Source organism: Nomascus leucogenys, chromosome 13 (genome assembly GCF_006542625.1).
Source record: "Nomascus leucogenys isolate Asia chromosome 13, Asia_NLE_v1, whole genome shotgun sequence".
Taxonomy (NCBI): domain Eukaryota; kingdom Metazoa; phylum Chordata; class Mammalia; order Primates; family Hylobatidae; genus Nomascus; species Nomascus leucogenys.
This window is the reverse complement of record NC_044393.1, coordinates 19679536-19693474: the sequence shown is the minus strand read 5'-3', so window position 1 is coordinate 19693474 and position 13939 is coordinate 19679536. Positions and strand designations below refer to the sequence as shown.

The following is a 13939-nucleotide window of genomic DNA, read 5'->3' as shown; positions in this document are numbered from 1 at the left end:
CCCTGGCTTTGAAGTGGTGGCACCATCTCACCCCAGGGCCATGTCTGGATTAGCCACTGTCTGGGCATTTCTTCCCCTTGCCCAACCCACTCAGTCCGCTGGCATGGAAAGGAAGGGGTGTTGGGCATCCGGACCAGAGCTGCATCTGGAGGTCTTTGCCAAGTTCCCAGGAGGCAGCATCCTCTGGGTCGGCACTGCTGGAGAACGCTCAGGGTCTGGTGCTCTCGTGCCTGCCCCTTCCAGGCAGCCGGCTCTGATTGCACAAGGCAGACCTGTGACTCCTCCATCCAGCTATGCCCCTGCTGCCCAGCACCGTGGGCCTGGCAGGCCTTCTCTTCTGGGCTGGCCAGGCAGTGAACGCCTTGATAATGCCTAATGCTACCCCAGCCCCGGCCCAGCCCGAGAGCACAGCTGTGCGGCTCCTGAGTGGCCTGGAGGTGCCCAGGTACCGCCGGAAGCGCCACATCTCTGTGAGAGACATGAATGCCTTACTGGATTATCACAACCACATCCGGGCCAGCGTGTACCCACCTGCCGCCAACATGGAATACATGGTGAGTCACCGTACCTGCCCCCAACCCCCCACAGTGTCCCTTCCGGCAAACGCAGCCGACTCATCTTGGCCTAGAATGACTGGCTTTGAAGAGCTGGACCACTTGCCTGCCTGGCCCCACTAGCCAGTATCTGGGTGTCGACCTGCAGAAAGGGCAGGAGTTAATCTGCCCATTTTACAGATGAGGAAACCAAGAAGGTTGCACAGCTCTTCCAGTGAGTCAGGCATGGGACTACTATGGAAGGAGCGGCTCTGTGTGCCAGGCACTGCACGTGAGTATCATCTCCATTTTCCAGAGGAAGAAACTGAGACTCAGAGAATTAATTTGCCCAAGGTCACCCAGCCAGGATTTCAATCCAGGTCTGCCTGCTGCCACCTGGCATCATCACAACTGTAACCATCACAATCCCCTACCCAAGAATTTTGGCTCCCCACACTGGGGACCTGCAGGGGGTGCGTGGCTGGTGCTTTCTATGCTATTATCTCTTTACCCTAAGGGTTTGACTGACACACCCACACCATCCTCCGCAAGCCCCTGGAGGCAGGCTTGGAGCAGTGGGGACAGGTACTCGGGAATCTCAGGTTGAGGAAAACCAGCAGCTGACTAGCAGAGGAAGCTGGGATGTCTCCCCTCAAAGAGGCAGGGCTGGTGGCTCTCACTCCAGCCCCCAAGAAGTCAGAGGAGGGCACCAACCTTTTGCTTACAGCTTCTCCCCCCAGGGCCACTGTCCAAAACCAGCCTAGAGGGATGGGTTTCCAGCCCACCCAGAGATGTCTTTAGGGAAAGAGTTTGCCAGTCTGCCCCCTGAAAGACCAACACATGCCACTCGATAGCCTGAAAACTTAACTTTTTCATCGTATCCATTGACTTATACTTGGAGTACACTTGGAACCAGGCACCGTGCTAACCCTTGTGGATACTGCTGGGAACGGAATGGACAAGGCCCCTTCCTTCGTGGAGCTGACATTTTAGTGGGAATAAGAGAAAACAAGCATGAACAACAAGATATTAATATATATGATAATGTGAGGAGGCAATACGGTGTTGGGAGGGACGGGAATAGGGGCTGGGACGGCAGGGGAGTCATTGACTCACTCATTCATTCGTTAGCACCTAGAATGCCCTCCATTTTTCAAACAAATGGCACATTTATTGAGCACCCGTTGTGTGTGTGTGTGGCACCTGCCTCAACAGGTGTTTAATGATTGCAGGCGACATGGAGCAGAGAGGGTTAGATGTCTCACCAGAGACTCCAGGGAGGGCCTGAACATGTAGGTTTGATGTTTAGCCTGCTCCTTCCCTCAGTTTACCCCTTTGTGGCATGAGGGAAGCATTCCTCTGCTCTCTCTAAAAGACTGAGTCAGACAGCTGGGCGCAGTGGCTCACGCCAGTAATCCCAGCACTTTGGGAGGCCGAGGTGGGTGGATCACCTGAGGTCAGGAGTTCCAGACCAGCCTGGCCAACATGGTGAAACCCAGTCTGTACTAAAAATACAAAAATTAGCTGGGTGTGGTGATGGGCACCTGTAATCCCAAGCTACTCGAGAGGCAGAGGCAAGAGAATCACTTGAACCTGGGAGGCTGTGGGAAAACAACCTCTTTTTTTTTTTTTTTTTGAGACAGAGTCTCGCTCTTTCACCCAGGCTGGAGTGCAGTGGCGCAATCTCGGCTCACTGCAAGCTCCACCTCCTGGGTTCACGCCATTCTCCTGCCTCAGCCTCCCAAGTAGCTGGGACCACAGGTACATGCCACCACGCCTGACTGATTTTTGTATTATTATTGTTATTTTTGAAGACAGAGTTTCACTGTTGTTGCCCAGGATGGAGTACAATGGTGTGGTCTAGGCTCACTGCAACCTTGGTCTCCCAGGTTCAAGCGATTCTCCTGCCTCAGCCTCCCAAGTAGCTGGGATTATAGGTGCCCGCCACCACACCCGACTAATTTTTATGTTTTTAGTAGAGACAGGGTTTCACCATGTTCCTAGTCTCGAACTCCTGACCTCAGGTGATCCGCCCACCTTGGCCTCCCAAAGTGCTGGGATTACAGATGTGAGCCACCACGCCCAGCCTAATTTTTGTATTTTTAGTAGAGAGGGGGTTTCTCCATGTTGGCCAGGATGGTCTCAAACTCCTGACCTCAAGTGATCTGCCTGCCTCAGCCTCCCAAAAGTGCTGAGACTACAGGCGTGAGCCACTGTGCCCAGGCGAATATCTTACATATTAAAATTATGCATATTTTTACGATTTAAAAAAGCTTTTGAATTAAACATTTTTAATGTTAAAATAAACACATTTAGAAAATGTGGATCGCCAGATGCAATCCACCTGCTTCAGCCTCCCAAAGTGCCCTGTAATCCCAGCACTTTGGGATGCTGAGGCAGGTGAATTATTTGAGGCCAGGAGTTGGAGACCAGCCTGGGCAACGTGGCAAAACCCCGTCTCTACAAAAATTAGCCAGGCGTGGTGGCATGCGCCTGCAGTCCCAGCTACTCAGGAGGCTGAGGTGGGAGGATCGCTTGAACCAGGAGGCAGAGATTGCAGTGAGCTGTGATCGCGCCACTGCACTCCAGCTTGGGTGACAGAGTGAGATCCTGTCTCAAAAAAGAAAAGAAAAGAAAAAAAGAAAGAAAGAAAAAGAAAATACTATAAGTACAATTTAAGAATTAGTTATTTTCTCATCCTTCTGGGTTTGGTCACTTCTAGGGACTGCTGAGAACTCCTGTACGAACACCCTGGGACCTGCTCAGAGCAGAGCCCAAGCTCAGAGTCAAGAGATCTGGGTGTGGACCCCAGCTCTGGTGTGGACTCATGGTTGCCCTTCAAGTCATCAGCGAGCTAAGCCTTAGTCTTCTACTTTGTCATGTGGGTTTGTTGTAGGGTTCCAGGGAGATGGGATAGAAACGGCACCAGGTAAATGTGCATCTCTGGACACGGTTGTGATGATGGTGGCTATTCCCCTGGGGAATTTCATTGCCTTTCTTTCCCCAGGTCTGGGACAAGAGGCTGGCCAGGGCTGCCGAGGCCTGGGTCACCCAGTGCATCTGGGCACATGGGCCTTCACAGCTGATGAGATACGTGGGCCAGAACCTCTCCATCCATTCTGGCCAGTGAGTGACCTTCTGCCCTTCCTTCACTCAGTCGTTCAACAAACACTCATTGAACACTTACTCTGTACAAGCTGCTGCACTTGACACTGGGATACAGTGGTGAGCAAGGCAGACAAGCTCTTCACCTGCAGGGAGCCTGCATTCTAGTTAGGAGGGGCAGGCAAAACCCTAACAAAGTTGTGTATACATTGAATTGAGGCAAGTCTTGTTTTGTTTTGAGAACAAACAAATGCGCAGATTGTGGTGGAAACTGAGGAGGGATTGAAAGACTCAGAAAATAGGATAAGGGGGCTGGGCATGGTGGCTCACACCTGTAATCCCGGCACTTTGGGAGGCTGAGGCGGGCAGATCACTTCAGGTCAGTAGTTCAAGACCAGTCTGGCCAGCATGGTGAAACCCTGTCTCTACTAAAAATACAAAAATTAGCTCAGCATGGTGGCGCATGCCTGTAATCCCAGCTACTCGGGAGGCTGAGACAGGAAAATCACTTGAACCCGGGAGGTGGAGGTTGCAGTGAGCTGAGATTGCGCCACTGCACTCTAGCCTGAGTGACAGAGTGAGACTGTGTCTCAAAAATAATAAGTCAATAAAATAGAATAAAGATAAGAGGATAACATAAAATAAAGATAAGTCTGAGAATGGCAAACCCATCCTTCTGGCCTGACCTTCTCACTGCCATTCTGACTCTCAAGTCAGAATCTGGGGACCTTCTGATCTGGGTGGCTTTGGGAAGTTATTTCCACTTTCTAAACTTTCTAAACCTTGGTGTCCCTGTTTGTAAAACAAAATTGTTAGCCTACCTTAGTTCTTTCCAGACTTGCGGATTTCACAGGCCTATAAAATTGCAAAAAGAAATCTGTGAGACTGCCACACAATTGTCAGATTTTTATTTTGCCAAATAAGGATGTTAGAAAAACAACTACCTTCCCATCCTCACCATTCTGACATCACCCCAGGGAGAGTGGGAAGGAATTAAGCCCAGTCCTTTCAAGTGAGCTTAGTGGAAATTCAGGGCCCTGTCTGCGTTTTTTCTTGTCCTTCACTGGTCACAACCAGCACCAGCTTCTGAGAGCCGTGAATGGTCACTCAGAGCCCTACAGAGCAGACATCGGGTGATTCGGTCCTGCCTCCATTTCACTTCCCCTCTCCCCTGCCACTGAACTCTTCCTGCCAGACTCCACCCCTACCCATGGCCACCATTTGAGAGGCTCACAGAGAGAAAGAAAGCGGTGTTAGAGACGAAGCTATGCTGTCGTAAATTATGAATGTGCATTCTTCCAGATTTTCTCCCTCTTTAGTCATTTATGTACATTTTTATATATTTGTGCCCCTGTCAAATATGTGTGATAGAAAAAGCCCTCAAAGGCCAGGTGCGGTGGCTCATGCCTGTAATCCCAGCACTTTGGGAGGCAGAAGCGAGCGGATCACCTGAGGTCAGGAGTTCGAGACCAGCCTGGCCACCATAGTGAAATCTCATCTGTACTAAAAATACAAAAATTAGCCAGGCGTGGTGGTGCATACCTGCAGTCCCAGCCACTTGGGAGGCTGAGGCACAAGAATTGCTTGAACCCAGAAGGCAGAAGCTGTAGTGAGCTGAGATCACACCGCTGCACTCCAGCCTGGGCAACAGAGCCAGACTCCACCTCAAAAAAAAGAAAAAGCCCTCAGGTCCTCCCAGATGGCTTTTCAGACTGCAGAGGTTATCTCTGGGTGACACACCGGTATCTGCCTTCTCCTCACATCTCAGAGGCCTAGGAGATTGTCCGAGGAGCCCTTCCTTTCCTAAAAATGCAAGCTCCCCTGTCAGATGTACCTCCTGCCCAGCCCTCTGTATAACAGTAACACGTATGCTTTTTTGAGGACTTACCACTTGCCAGGTACAGGGAGACATTCATATGGGTTCAGAACATGCCTGTGAGGCAGGGCCACCGCCCTCCTGCTCACAGATAGGAAGCTGAGATGGGGGAAAAGAAGCAAAGTGATCACCCAAGGTCACCAGTGAGTTGGCGGCCAAGCCACTTTTCCATCCTCTCACCCAGCTTCTTCCGTGTCCCCCGCCTCCCCAGGTACCGGTCCGTGGTGGATCTCATGAAGTCCTGGTCTGAGGAGAAGTGGCATTACTTGTTTCCGGCCCCGAGGGACTGTAACCCACACTGCCCCTGGCGCTGCGATGGCCCCACTTGCTCCCATTATACCCAGGTACTCCTCCGTCAGGGCTGACGGCCCCTGGGATAACACATCCTGGTGCCTTAGAAGAAAAGGAATGTGTGGAGCAGAAATGAGAATGCAAACAAAGACCTTTATGAGCTTCTTTTCACCAAAGAAACATATTCCTGGAAAGTTATGTGCACAATGAATTGAGGTGAATCTTTTTTGTTTTTGTTTTTTGTTTGTTTGTTTGTTTTTTGAGACAGAGTCTCACTCTGTTGCCGAGGCTGGAGTGTAGTGGCAAGATCTCGGCTCACTGTAACCTCTACCTCCTAGGTTCAAGCGAAACTCCGTCCCCTCCCCCCCAAAAATTAAAAGTTATATATATATAAAGAAAGAAAATGACTGGGTGCAGTGGCTCACGCTTGTAATCCCAGTAACTTGAGAGGCTGAGATGGCAGGATTTCCTGAACGCAGGAGTTTGAGACCAGCCTAGGCAACATAGAAAGATCTCATTTCTAAAAACCTTTTTAAAAATAGTGATGCGTGGCCGGGTGAGGTGGCTCACGCCTGTAATTCCAGCACTTTGGGAGGCCAAGGGGGTGGATCACGAGGTCAGGAGATCGAGACCATCCTGGCTAACACGGTGAAACTCCGTCTCTACTGAAAATACAAAAAGTTAGCAGGGTGTGGTGGCATGTGCCTGTAATCTCAGCTACTCAGGAGGCTGAGGCAGGAGAATCACTTGAACCCAGGAGGCGGAGGTTGCAGTGAGCCGAGATCGCACTATTGTACTCCAGCCTGGGCAACAGAGCAAGACTCCGTCTTAAAAAAAAAAAAAAAGTGAGGCTTGGTAGTGCACACCTTTAGTCCCAGCTACTTGGGAGGCTGAGGCAGGAGGATCGCTTGAGCCCAGGAGGTTGAGGTTGCGGTGAGCTATGATCCCACCACTGCACTCCAGCCTGGGTGACAGTGAGACCCACCTCTCTAAAAATAATAATAATTTAAAAAGGAAATGAATAGAAAAGTATAGAAAATATATTGGCTGGCCAGGTGTGGTGGCTCATGCCTGTAATCATAGCACTTTAGGAGGCTGTGGGCAGATCACCTGAGGTCAGGAGTTCAAGACCAGCCTGGCCAACATGATGAAACCCCATCTCTACTAAAAATCCAAAAAATCAGCTAGGTGTGCTGGTGGGCACCTGTAATCCCAGCTACTCGGCAGGCTGAAGCAGGAGAATCACTTGAACCCAGGAGGCAGAGGTTACAGTGAGCTACTGCACTATAGCCTAGGCGACAGAGCAAGACTCTTTCTGGAAAAAAAAAAAAAAGAAACAGGAAAGAAAAAAAGAAAGAAAGAAAGAAAGAAGAAGAGAGAGAGAAAGAAAGAAAGAAAAGAAAGAAAAATATATTGGCTAATAAAAAAGAACAAGATCACATATTTTGCAGGAACATGGATGGAGCTGGAGGCCATTATCCTTTAGCAAACTATTGCAGGAACAGAAAACCAAATGCCGCATGTTCTCATGTATAAGTGGGAGCTAAATGATGAGAACACATGGACACAGGGAGGGGAGCAACACACACTGGGGCCTGTCAGAGGGTGGAGGGCAGGAGGAAAGCATCAGGAAAATTAACGAGTACTAGGCCTAATTCCTGGGTGATGAAACAATCTGTACAAACTCCCATGACAGGAGTTTACCTATGTAACAAACCTGAACATGTCCCCCTGAACTTAAAACAAAAGTTAAAAAATCCAAAAAAGAAAAAAAAAAAAGAAGAAACCCAGATACTTTATTTCAAATTATTAAAAACATTAGATGGCCAGGAATGGTGGCTCGCACCTGTTATCCCAGCACTTTGGGAGGCTGAGGCGGGTGGATCACCTGAGGTCAGGAGTTCGAGACCAGCCTGGACAACATGGCAAAACCCCATCTCTACTAAAAATACATAAAATTAGCCAGGCATGGTGGTGCACGCCTGTAGCCCCAGCTACTTGGGAGGCTGAGGCAGGAGAATCACTTGAATCTGGGAGGCAGAGGTTGCAGTGAGCCAAGATATCACCACTGCACTCCAGCCTGGGTGACCGCAAGACTGTCTCCAAATAAATAAATAAATAAAAACATTAGTGACTGTCAAAAAAAAAGAAAATATATTGGCTAGTCTGAAGGTAGTGAGTTCTCTCAATTGATTGTCTACAGTCAGTTTCAGATCCAACTCCCTTCTCATGACTGCACTTGACTGAGTGCAGCATGAAATGAAAGAAAGAAGAAAGAAAATATATCACACGTGATAACATAAGGCTAGTGATTCATAAAACCCTGGTTCAAATTGTGTGTATGTGTGTGTCTGTTGGTACACCTGTAACAATATAAAAATTATTCCTTACTGTTGGTTGTAATAAAAAAAAAGATTGAGAAACATTATGTTACAATATAAATGCCTCCGTTTCCTCCCCCAACACCTTGGCACAGGCAGACTGTCTCTCCCAGGAAGACCTCACCTAATGCAACTGTACAACCTCAGGGAGCCTGGGTCCCACTGAGCCCTTCTCATAGCCTCCTCTGTCTCTGTCCTTCACCAGATGGTGTGGGCATCCTCCAATCGGCTGGGCTGTGCCATCCACACCTGTAGTAGCATCAGCGTCTGGGGCAACACCTGGCATCAGGCGGCATACCTGGTCTGCAACTACGCCATTAAGTAAGTGCCTGCACCAAGGCAAAGGGAGCCCTGGGGCAGACGGGTGGGTCCTGAGAATTCAAAGAAAGATACGCTCCATATCTCTTCTTCATTCTAAGTGCCCTCAATACCATATAATTTGGGTAGTTTTTTAAGAGTTTACTAAGGCCAAGCATGGTGGCTCACACCTGAAATCCCAGCACTTTGGGAAGCCAAGGTGGGCAGATCCCTTGAGCCCAGGAGTTCAAGATCAGCCTGGGCAACAAAGCAAGACTCCATCTCTGAAAAAAAAAAAATTAGCTGAGTGTCGTGGTGATCATCTGTAGTCCTAGCTACTGGGGGAGGGGTGAGGTGGGAGGGTCACTTGAGCCCAGGAGGTTGAGGCTGCAGTGAGCCATTATCATGCTACCTCACTCCAGCCTGTGCAAGAGTGAGAAACTGTGTAAGAGTGAGAAACTGTCTCAAAAAAAAAAAAAGTCAATTAATAATCCATTTTTTCTTTCTTTTTTTTTTTTTGAGAAGAGGTCTTGCTCTGTCAGCCAGGCTGGAGTGCAGTGGCATGATCTCAGCTTGCTGCAGCCTCCACTTCCCAGGTTCAAGCAATTCTCCTGCCTCAGCCTCCCGAGTAGCTGGGATTACAAGTGTCTGCCACCACGCCCAGCTAATTGTTATATTTTTATTAGAGACAAAGTTTCACCATGTTGGCCAGACTGGTCTCAAACTCCTAACCTCAGGTGATCTGCCCACATCGGCCTTCCAAAGTGCTGGGATTACAGGAGTGAGCCACTGCGCCTGGCCTATTTTCTCTTCTTTTTTTGAGACAAGGTCTCACTCTGTCACTCAGGCTGGAGTACAGTGGCACAATCACAGCTCACTACAGCCTCGACTGACTGGGCTCAAGTAGCCCTCCTCACTTCAGCCTCTCAAGTAGCTGGGACTACAGGTGCATGCCGCCATGGCTGGCTAACTTTATGTAGAGATGGGGTCTCACTATGTTGCCCAGGCTGGTCTTGAACTCCTAGGCTCAAGCAATCCTCCTGCCAAGGTCTCCCAAAGTGCTGGGATTACAAGCGTGAGCTACCCTACCCAGCCCAATAATCCTTTTCCTTTACCCAAGTTTGAGAATCACTGGGAAATAGACAAGACTGACACAGGTGGAAAGACAGTGTTGCTGAAGTCAGTAGTGGAGAATGTGGCTTAGATCTGCCGATACGCCAGCCAAGTAGGCTTACAAATATCTCGCTACTGAATTAGACCTACACATCCAGTGGCAGGTAACACTGGACAGCCAAAGGCCCCTTCTTACAAGAAAAGTGCCAGCCCTCTAAGCTTACGACAAGAAAAATACAGCCAAGAACACATGCTCCCTGCAGACAGGCAGATCCCAAAGAAAAGGAAGGAGGAATGAGTGTGCTTAGCTTCTCCAGTTTGCTGGGTGGGAGAGTTTAGGAGATGCCTGCATACAAGCCTCTTGGAAACAGGGAGCAAGCGTAATGAAACTTGCAGACATTACAGATTCTCATAGAAAAGCAAGAACAGTCCGGGTGTGGTGTCTTACGCCTGCAATCCCAGCACTTTGGGAGGCCGAAGCGTGTGAATCACCTGAGGTTAGGAGTTTGAGACCAGCCTGGCCAACATGGCGAAACCTCGTGTCTACCAAAAATACCAAAATTAGCTCGGCATGGTGGCGCATGCCTGTAATCCCAGCTACTCGGGAGGCTGAGGCATGAGAATCGCTTGAGCCTCAGAAGTGGAGCTTGCAGTGAGCCGAGATTGCACCACTGCACTCCAGCCTGGGCAACAGAGCAAGACTCCATCTCAAACAACAACAACAATAAACACAAAAACAAGAACAAATTCTAAGTAAAAATGATATTTAGAATTTCTTTTTTTTTTTTTTTCTTGGAGTCAGGGTCTTGCTCTCTTACCTAGGCTTGGAAGTACAGTGGCACGGCCACAGCTCACTGCAGCCTCAACCTCCCAGGCTCAAGTTTTCTAGTTTGTTTGTTGACATATCAAATGTTTGAAGCATTGAGTGTTATCAGTATAGTTGTTAAGATTTTTAGCCTCTGGGGCCAAGACTACCAGGGTTCAAATGTGTGATCTTCTCTATTCCTGTTTCTTCATCTGCAAAATGGGAATAAAATAGTACCCAATCTTGGAATTGAGGGAATTGAGTGAGATAACACAGGTAATGCCCCCAGGCTCATAATAAGTGGGGAAAACAGACTGGTTACTATTGTTATTACCAGGCCTAGGTTTGATTCCCCTCTGCAATGCATGTACTAAGTATTTGAATACATCATTTTATCTTGACAGGCTTTGGCCTTCCCCTTCCCCTTCCTTTCTTTCCTTCCCCTTTCCTTTTCCCTTTTTCCTTTCCCTTTCCCCTTTCTCCTTTCCCTTTTCCCCTTTCTCCTTTTTCCTTTCTCCTTTCCTCTCCTTTCTTTTCTTCTGTCTGGCTCTGTCACCCAGGCTGGAGTGCAGTGGCAGAATCTCAGCTCTGCAACCTCCACCTTCCTGGTTCGAGCAATCCTTACACCTCAGCCTCCCCGGTAGCTGGGACTACAGGCATTCACCACCACGCCTGGCTTATGCTTTGTTTTTTGTTTTTGTTTTTTTTTGTAGAGATAGGGGTCTTGCCACGTTGTCCAGACTAGTCTGGACCTCCCGGGCTCAAGCAGTCTGCCCACCTCAGTCTCCCAAAGTGCTGGGTCTACAGGCATGAGCCACCAGGCCCAGCCCCTTTAAGGTTAATGCTACCTGGCTCACAGAATTTAAGGATTAAAATATAATGTGAGGCCGGGCATGGTGGCTCATGCCTGTAATCCCAGCACTTTGGGAGGCTGAGGCAAGTGGATCACCTGAGGTCAGGAGTTCAAGACCAGCCTGGCCAACATGGTGAAACCTCATCTCTACTAAAAGTACAAACATTAGTCGGGCATGGTGGTGCGTACCTGAGGCAGGAGAATCGCTTGAACCCAGGAGGCAGAGGCTGCAGTGACCCGAGATCATGCCACTGCACTCTAGCCTGGGCGACAATGCGAGACTCTATCTCAAAATAAAATAAAATAAATAAAATAAATAAGCCTCTGTGGTGCCTTGCCCATAGTACATGCTAAATAAATGATGGCCACGACTAGAACTAAGTTATAAACTCTTGGGCGTGGGAAATCGACCATTTTCATTTCTATATCCTTCTACTATAGCGATTGCAACCCTTTGGTTTTTTAAGCAGAACTTTTTTCTAAGTGGTTAAATTAAACAAAAAAAGAACTCCATGTCATCCCAGGTATCACCACCACCCACTCTCCCTGCCCCCAAACTTCTGAGAGCACCTTTTGAGAACTGTGGACTGGCAGCAGCTGGCACAAATCCTGATGATCAATAGGTGCTCCAGAAGTGTTTGTTGAATGACTAAATGATCAAATGAGTCCTGTTAGGAAACCAGAAGTGAGTATTGTTCTGAGCACTTCAGCTGATTTTACTCACGGTCACTCAACAATCACGTTTGGAGAAAAAAGATTATATTTCTGCTCAAAGGTGTGTTCATTTAAGGTGTGAGAAAACAAAGCACTGGGGCTTGGCAAAGATAACGAATGCCACAGGCCAGTGGTGAGATTATTAGGCAGCCATGAGCAAGAGCTGGAGGAACAATTTTAGGCTTTGAAAGGAGAAAGAGGGAGAAAAAGGCTGGGTGCAGTGGCTCACGACTGTGACTCCAGCACTTTGGGAGGCCGAGGCGGGCAGATCACTTGAGGTCAGGAGTTCGAGACCAGCCTGGCCAACATGGTGAAACCCCGTCTCTACTAAAAATACAAAAATTAACCAGGTGTGGTGGCACACGCCTATAATCCCAGCTACTCAGGAGGCTGAGGCACGAGAATTGCTTGAACCCAGGAGGCGGAGGCTGCAGTGAGCCAAGATCGCACCATTGCATTCCAGACTGGGTGACAGAGCAAGACTGCCTCTCAAAACAAAACAAACAAAAAGAATAAGAAAATCAACCCTTACAGGGGAGCCACTAATTGACCAGGCACAGTGCTGGGTGCATACATATATGTGATCTTTGCTGAATCCCTTAGAGAGAGAGGAGGTTCTTCTCTTGGTTTTACAGGAGAAACCAAGGCTTGCAGGTTGGGCACAGTGGCTCATGCCTGTAATCTCAGCACTTTGGGAGGCTGAGGCAGGAGGACTGCTTGAGTCCAGAAGTTTGAGACTAGCCTGAGCAGTATAGGGAGACCCGCATCTCAGCAAATAATTAAAAAATTAGCTAGGCATGGTGGCATGTGCCTGTAGTCTTAGCTACTCAGAAGGCTGAGTTGGGAGGATTGCTTGACCCCAGGATGTCAAGGCTGCAGTGAGCTATGGGTGACAGAGCAAAACTCTGTCTCAAATAAATAAATAAATAAAAATAAAAAAAGGAAAGAAAAAAAAGAAACCAAGTCTTGCAGATGTGACTTGCCCCAGGTCCCCAGGGCTGGTCAGTGGCAGTGCTGAGATCTGGACATCTGTGTGAAGGTTACTCACCTAACGCTCCTCTGTCTCCCTGGGACCTTTTCTCTTCCAGGGGCAACTGGATTGGCGAGGCCCCGTACAAGATGGGAAAGCCATGCTCTGCCTGTCCCCCCAATTATCAAGGCAGCTGCAATAGCAACATGTGCTTCAAGGGGCTGAAATCCCACAAGCTCACATGGTTCTGAATTTTCTCTGGGCTTTGGTGAGCCTCCAGCTGGGCCTGACCCTCCACGTCCTGCCCTCAAAAAACTGGGTGGAGAAATAATTGTTTCTTTAAAGGATATGAGTTAGAATCACCCCCTATTGAATTTTCCCTCCTAGATTCCCTTTCTTAAATGTCCAACATGAGTCAAAAGAAAATGACCTCCTTGCCTTCCTTCTTTCCTAGTTGCATCTTTCTTTTCCTGGGCCTCCGGGAAAGAGCCCTGCATCTTTCACTAATTCAGTTCTCAGAGAACCAAGGCTGGAAGGCATAGAACTGGCACCTCGGGACCAGGCATAATGGCTCACACCTATAATCCCAGCATTTTGGGAGGCTGAGGTGGGAGAATCACTTGAGTCCTAGAGTTGGAGAACAGCCTGGAAAGCATGGCAATACCCCATCTCTATTTAGAAACAAACAAACAAACAAACAAAAAACCTGGCACCTTGGTTTTGTAACTCTCAGGCCTTGTCAAACCCAAATGACTTTGTCCATCCAATGAAAGGAACTCCGCTGGGCGCGGCGGCTTACACCTGTAATCCCAGCATTTTGGAAGGCTGAGGCAGGTGGATCACCTGAGGTCAACATTTCGAGACCAGCCTGGCCAACACGGTGAAACTCTGTCTCTACTAAAAATACGAAAATTAGCCAGGAGTGGTGGCTCGCGCCTATAATCCCAGCTACTCGGGAGGCTGAGGCAGGAGAATCGCTTGAACCTGGGAGGTGGAGTTTG

At 48.7% G+C, this 13939-nt stretch overlaps 1 protein-coding gene across 1 annotated transcript; it reads left to right on the top strand.

Annotated features, from left to right (window-relative positions):
• The first annotated feature begins 293 nt into the window (after window positions 1–293).
• R3HDML (R3H domain containing like) lies at window positions 294–13189 on the top strand. The gene is made up of 5 exons (XM_003253600.4): window positions 294–554; window positions 3541–3659; window positions 5726–5858; window positions 8392–8507; window positions 13057–13189. The coding sequence occupies exons 1-5, from the start codon at window positions 294–296 to the stop codon at window positions 13187–13189; spliced, it is 762 nt and encodes a 253-aa protein (XP_003253648.2).
• The last annotated feature ends 750 nt before the right edge of the window (window positions 13190–13939 follow it).

Coding starts and splice junctions, on each gene's coding strand:
- R3HDML (XM_003253600.4), top strand. CDS start 294: ATGCCCCTGCTGCCCAGCACCGTGGGCCTGGCAGGCCTTCTCTTCTGG. Junction 5,859..8,391: donor CTTGCTCCCATTATACCCAG/GTACTCCTCCGT, acceptor GTCCTTCACCAG/ATGGTGTGGGCATCCTCCAA. Junction 8,508..13,056: donor GTCTGCAACTACGCCATTAA/GTAAGTGCCTGC, acceptor TTTCTCTTCCAG/GGGCAACTGGATTGGCGAGG.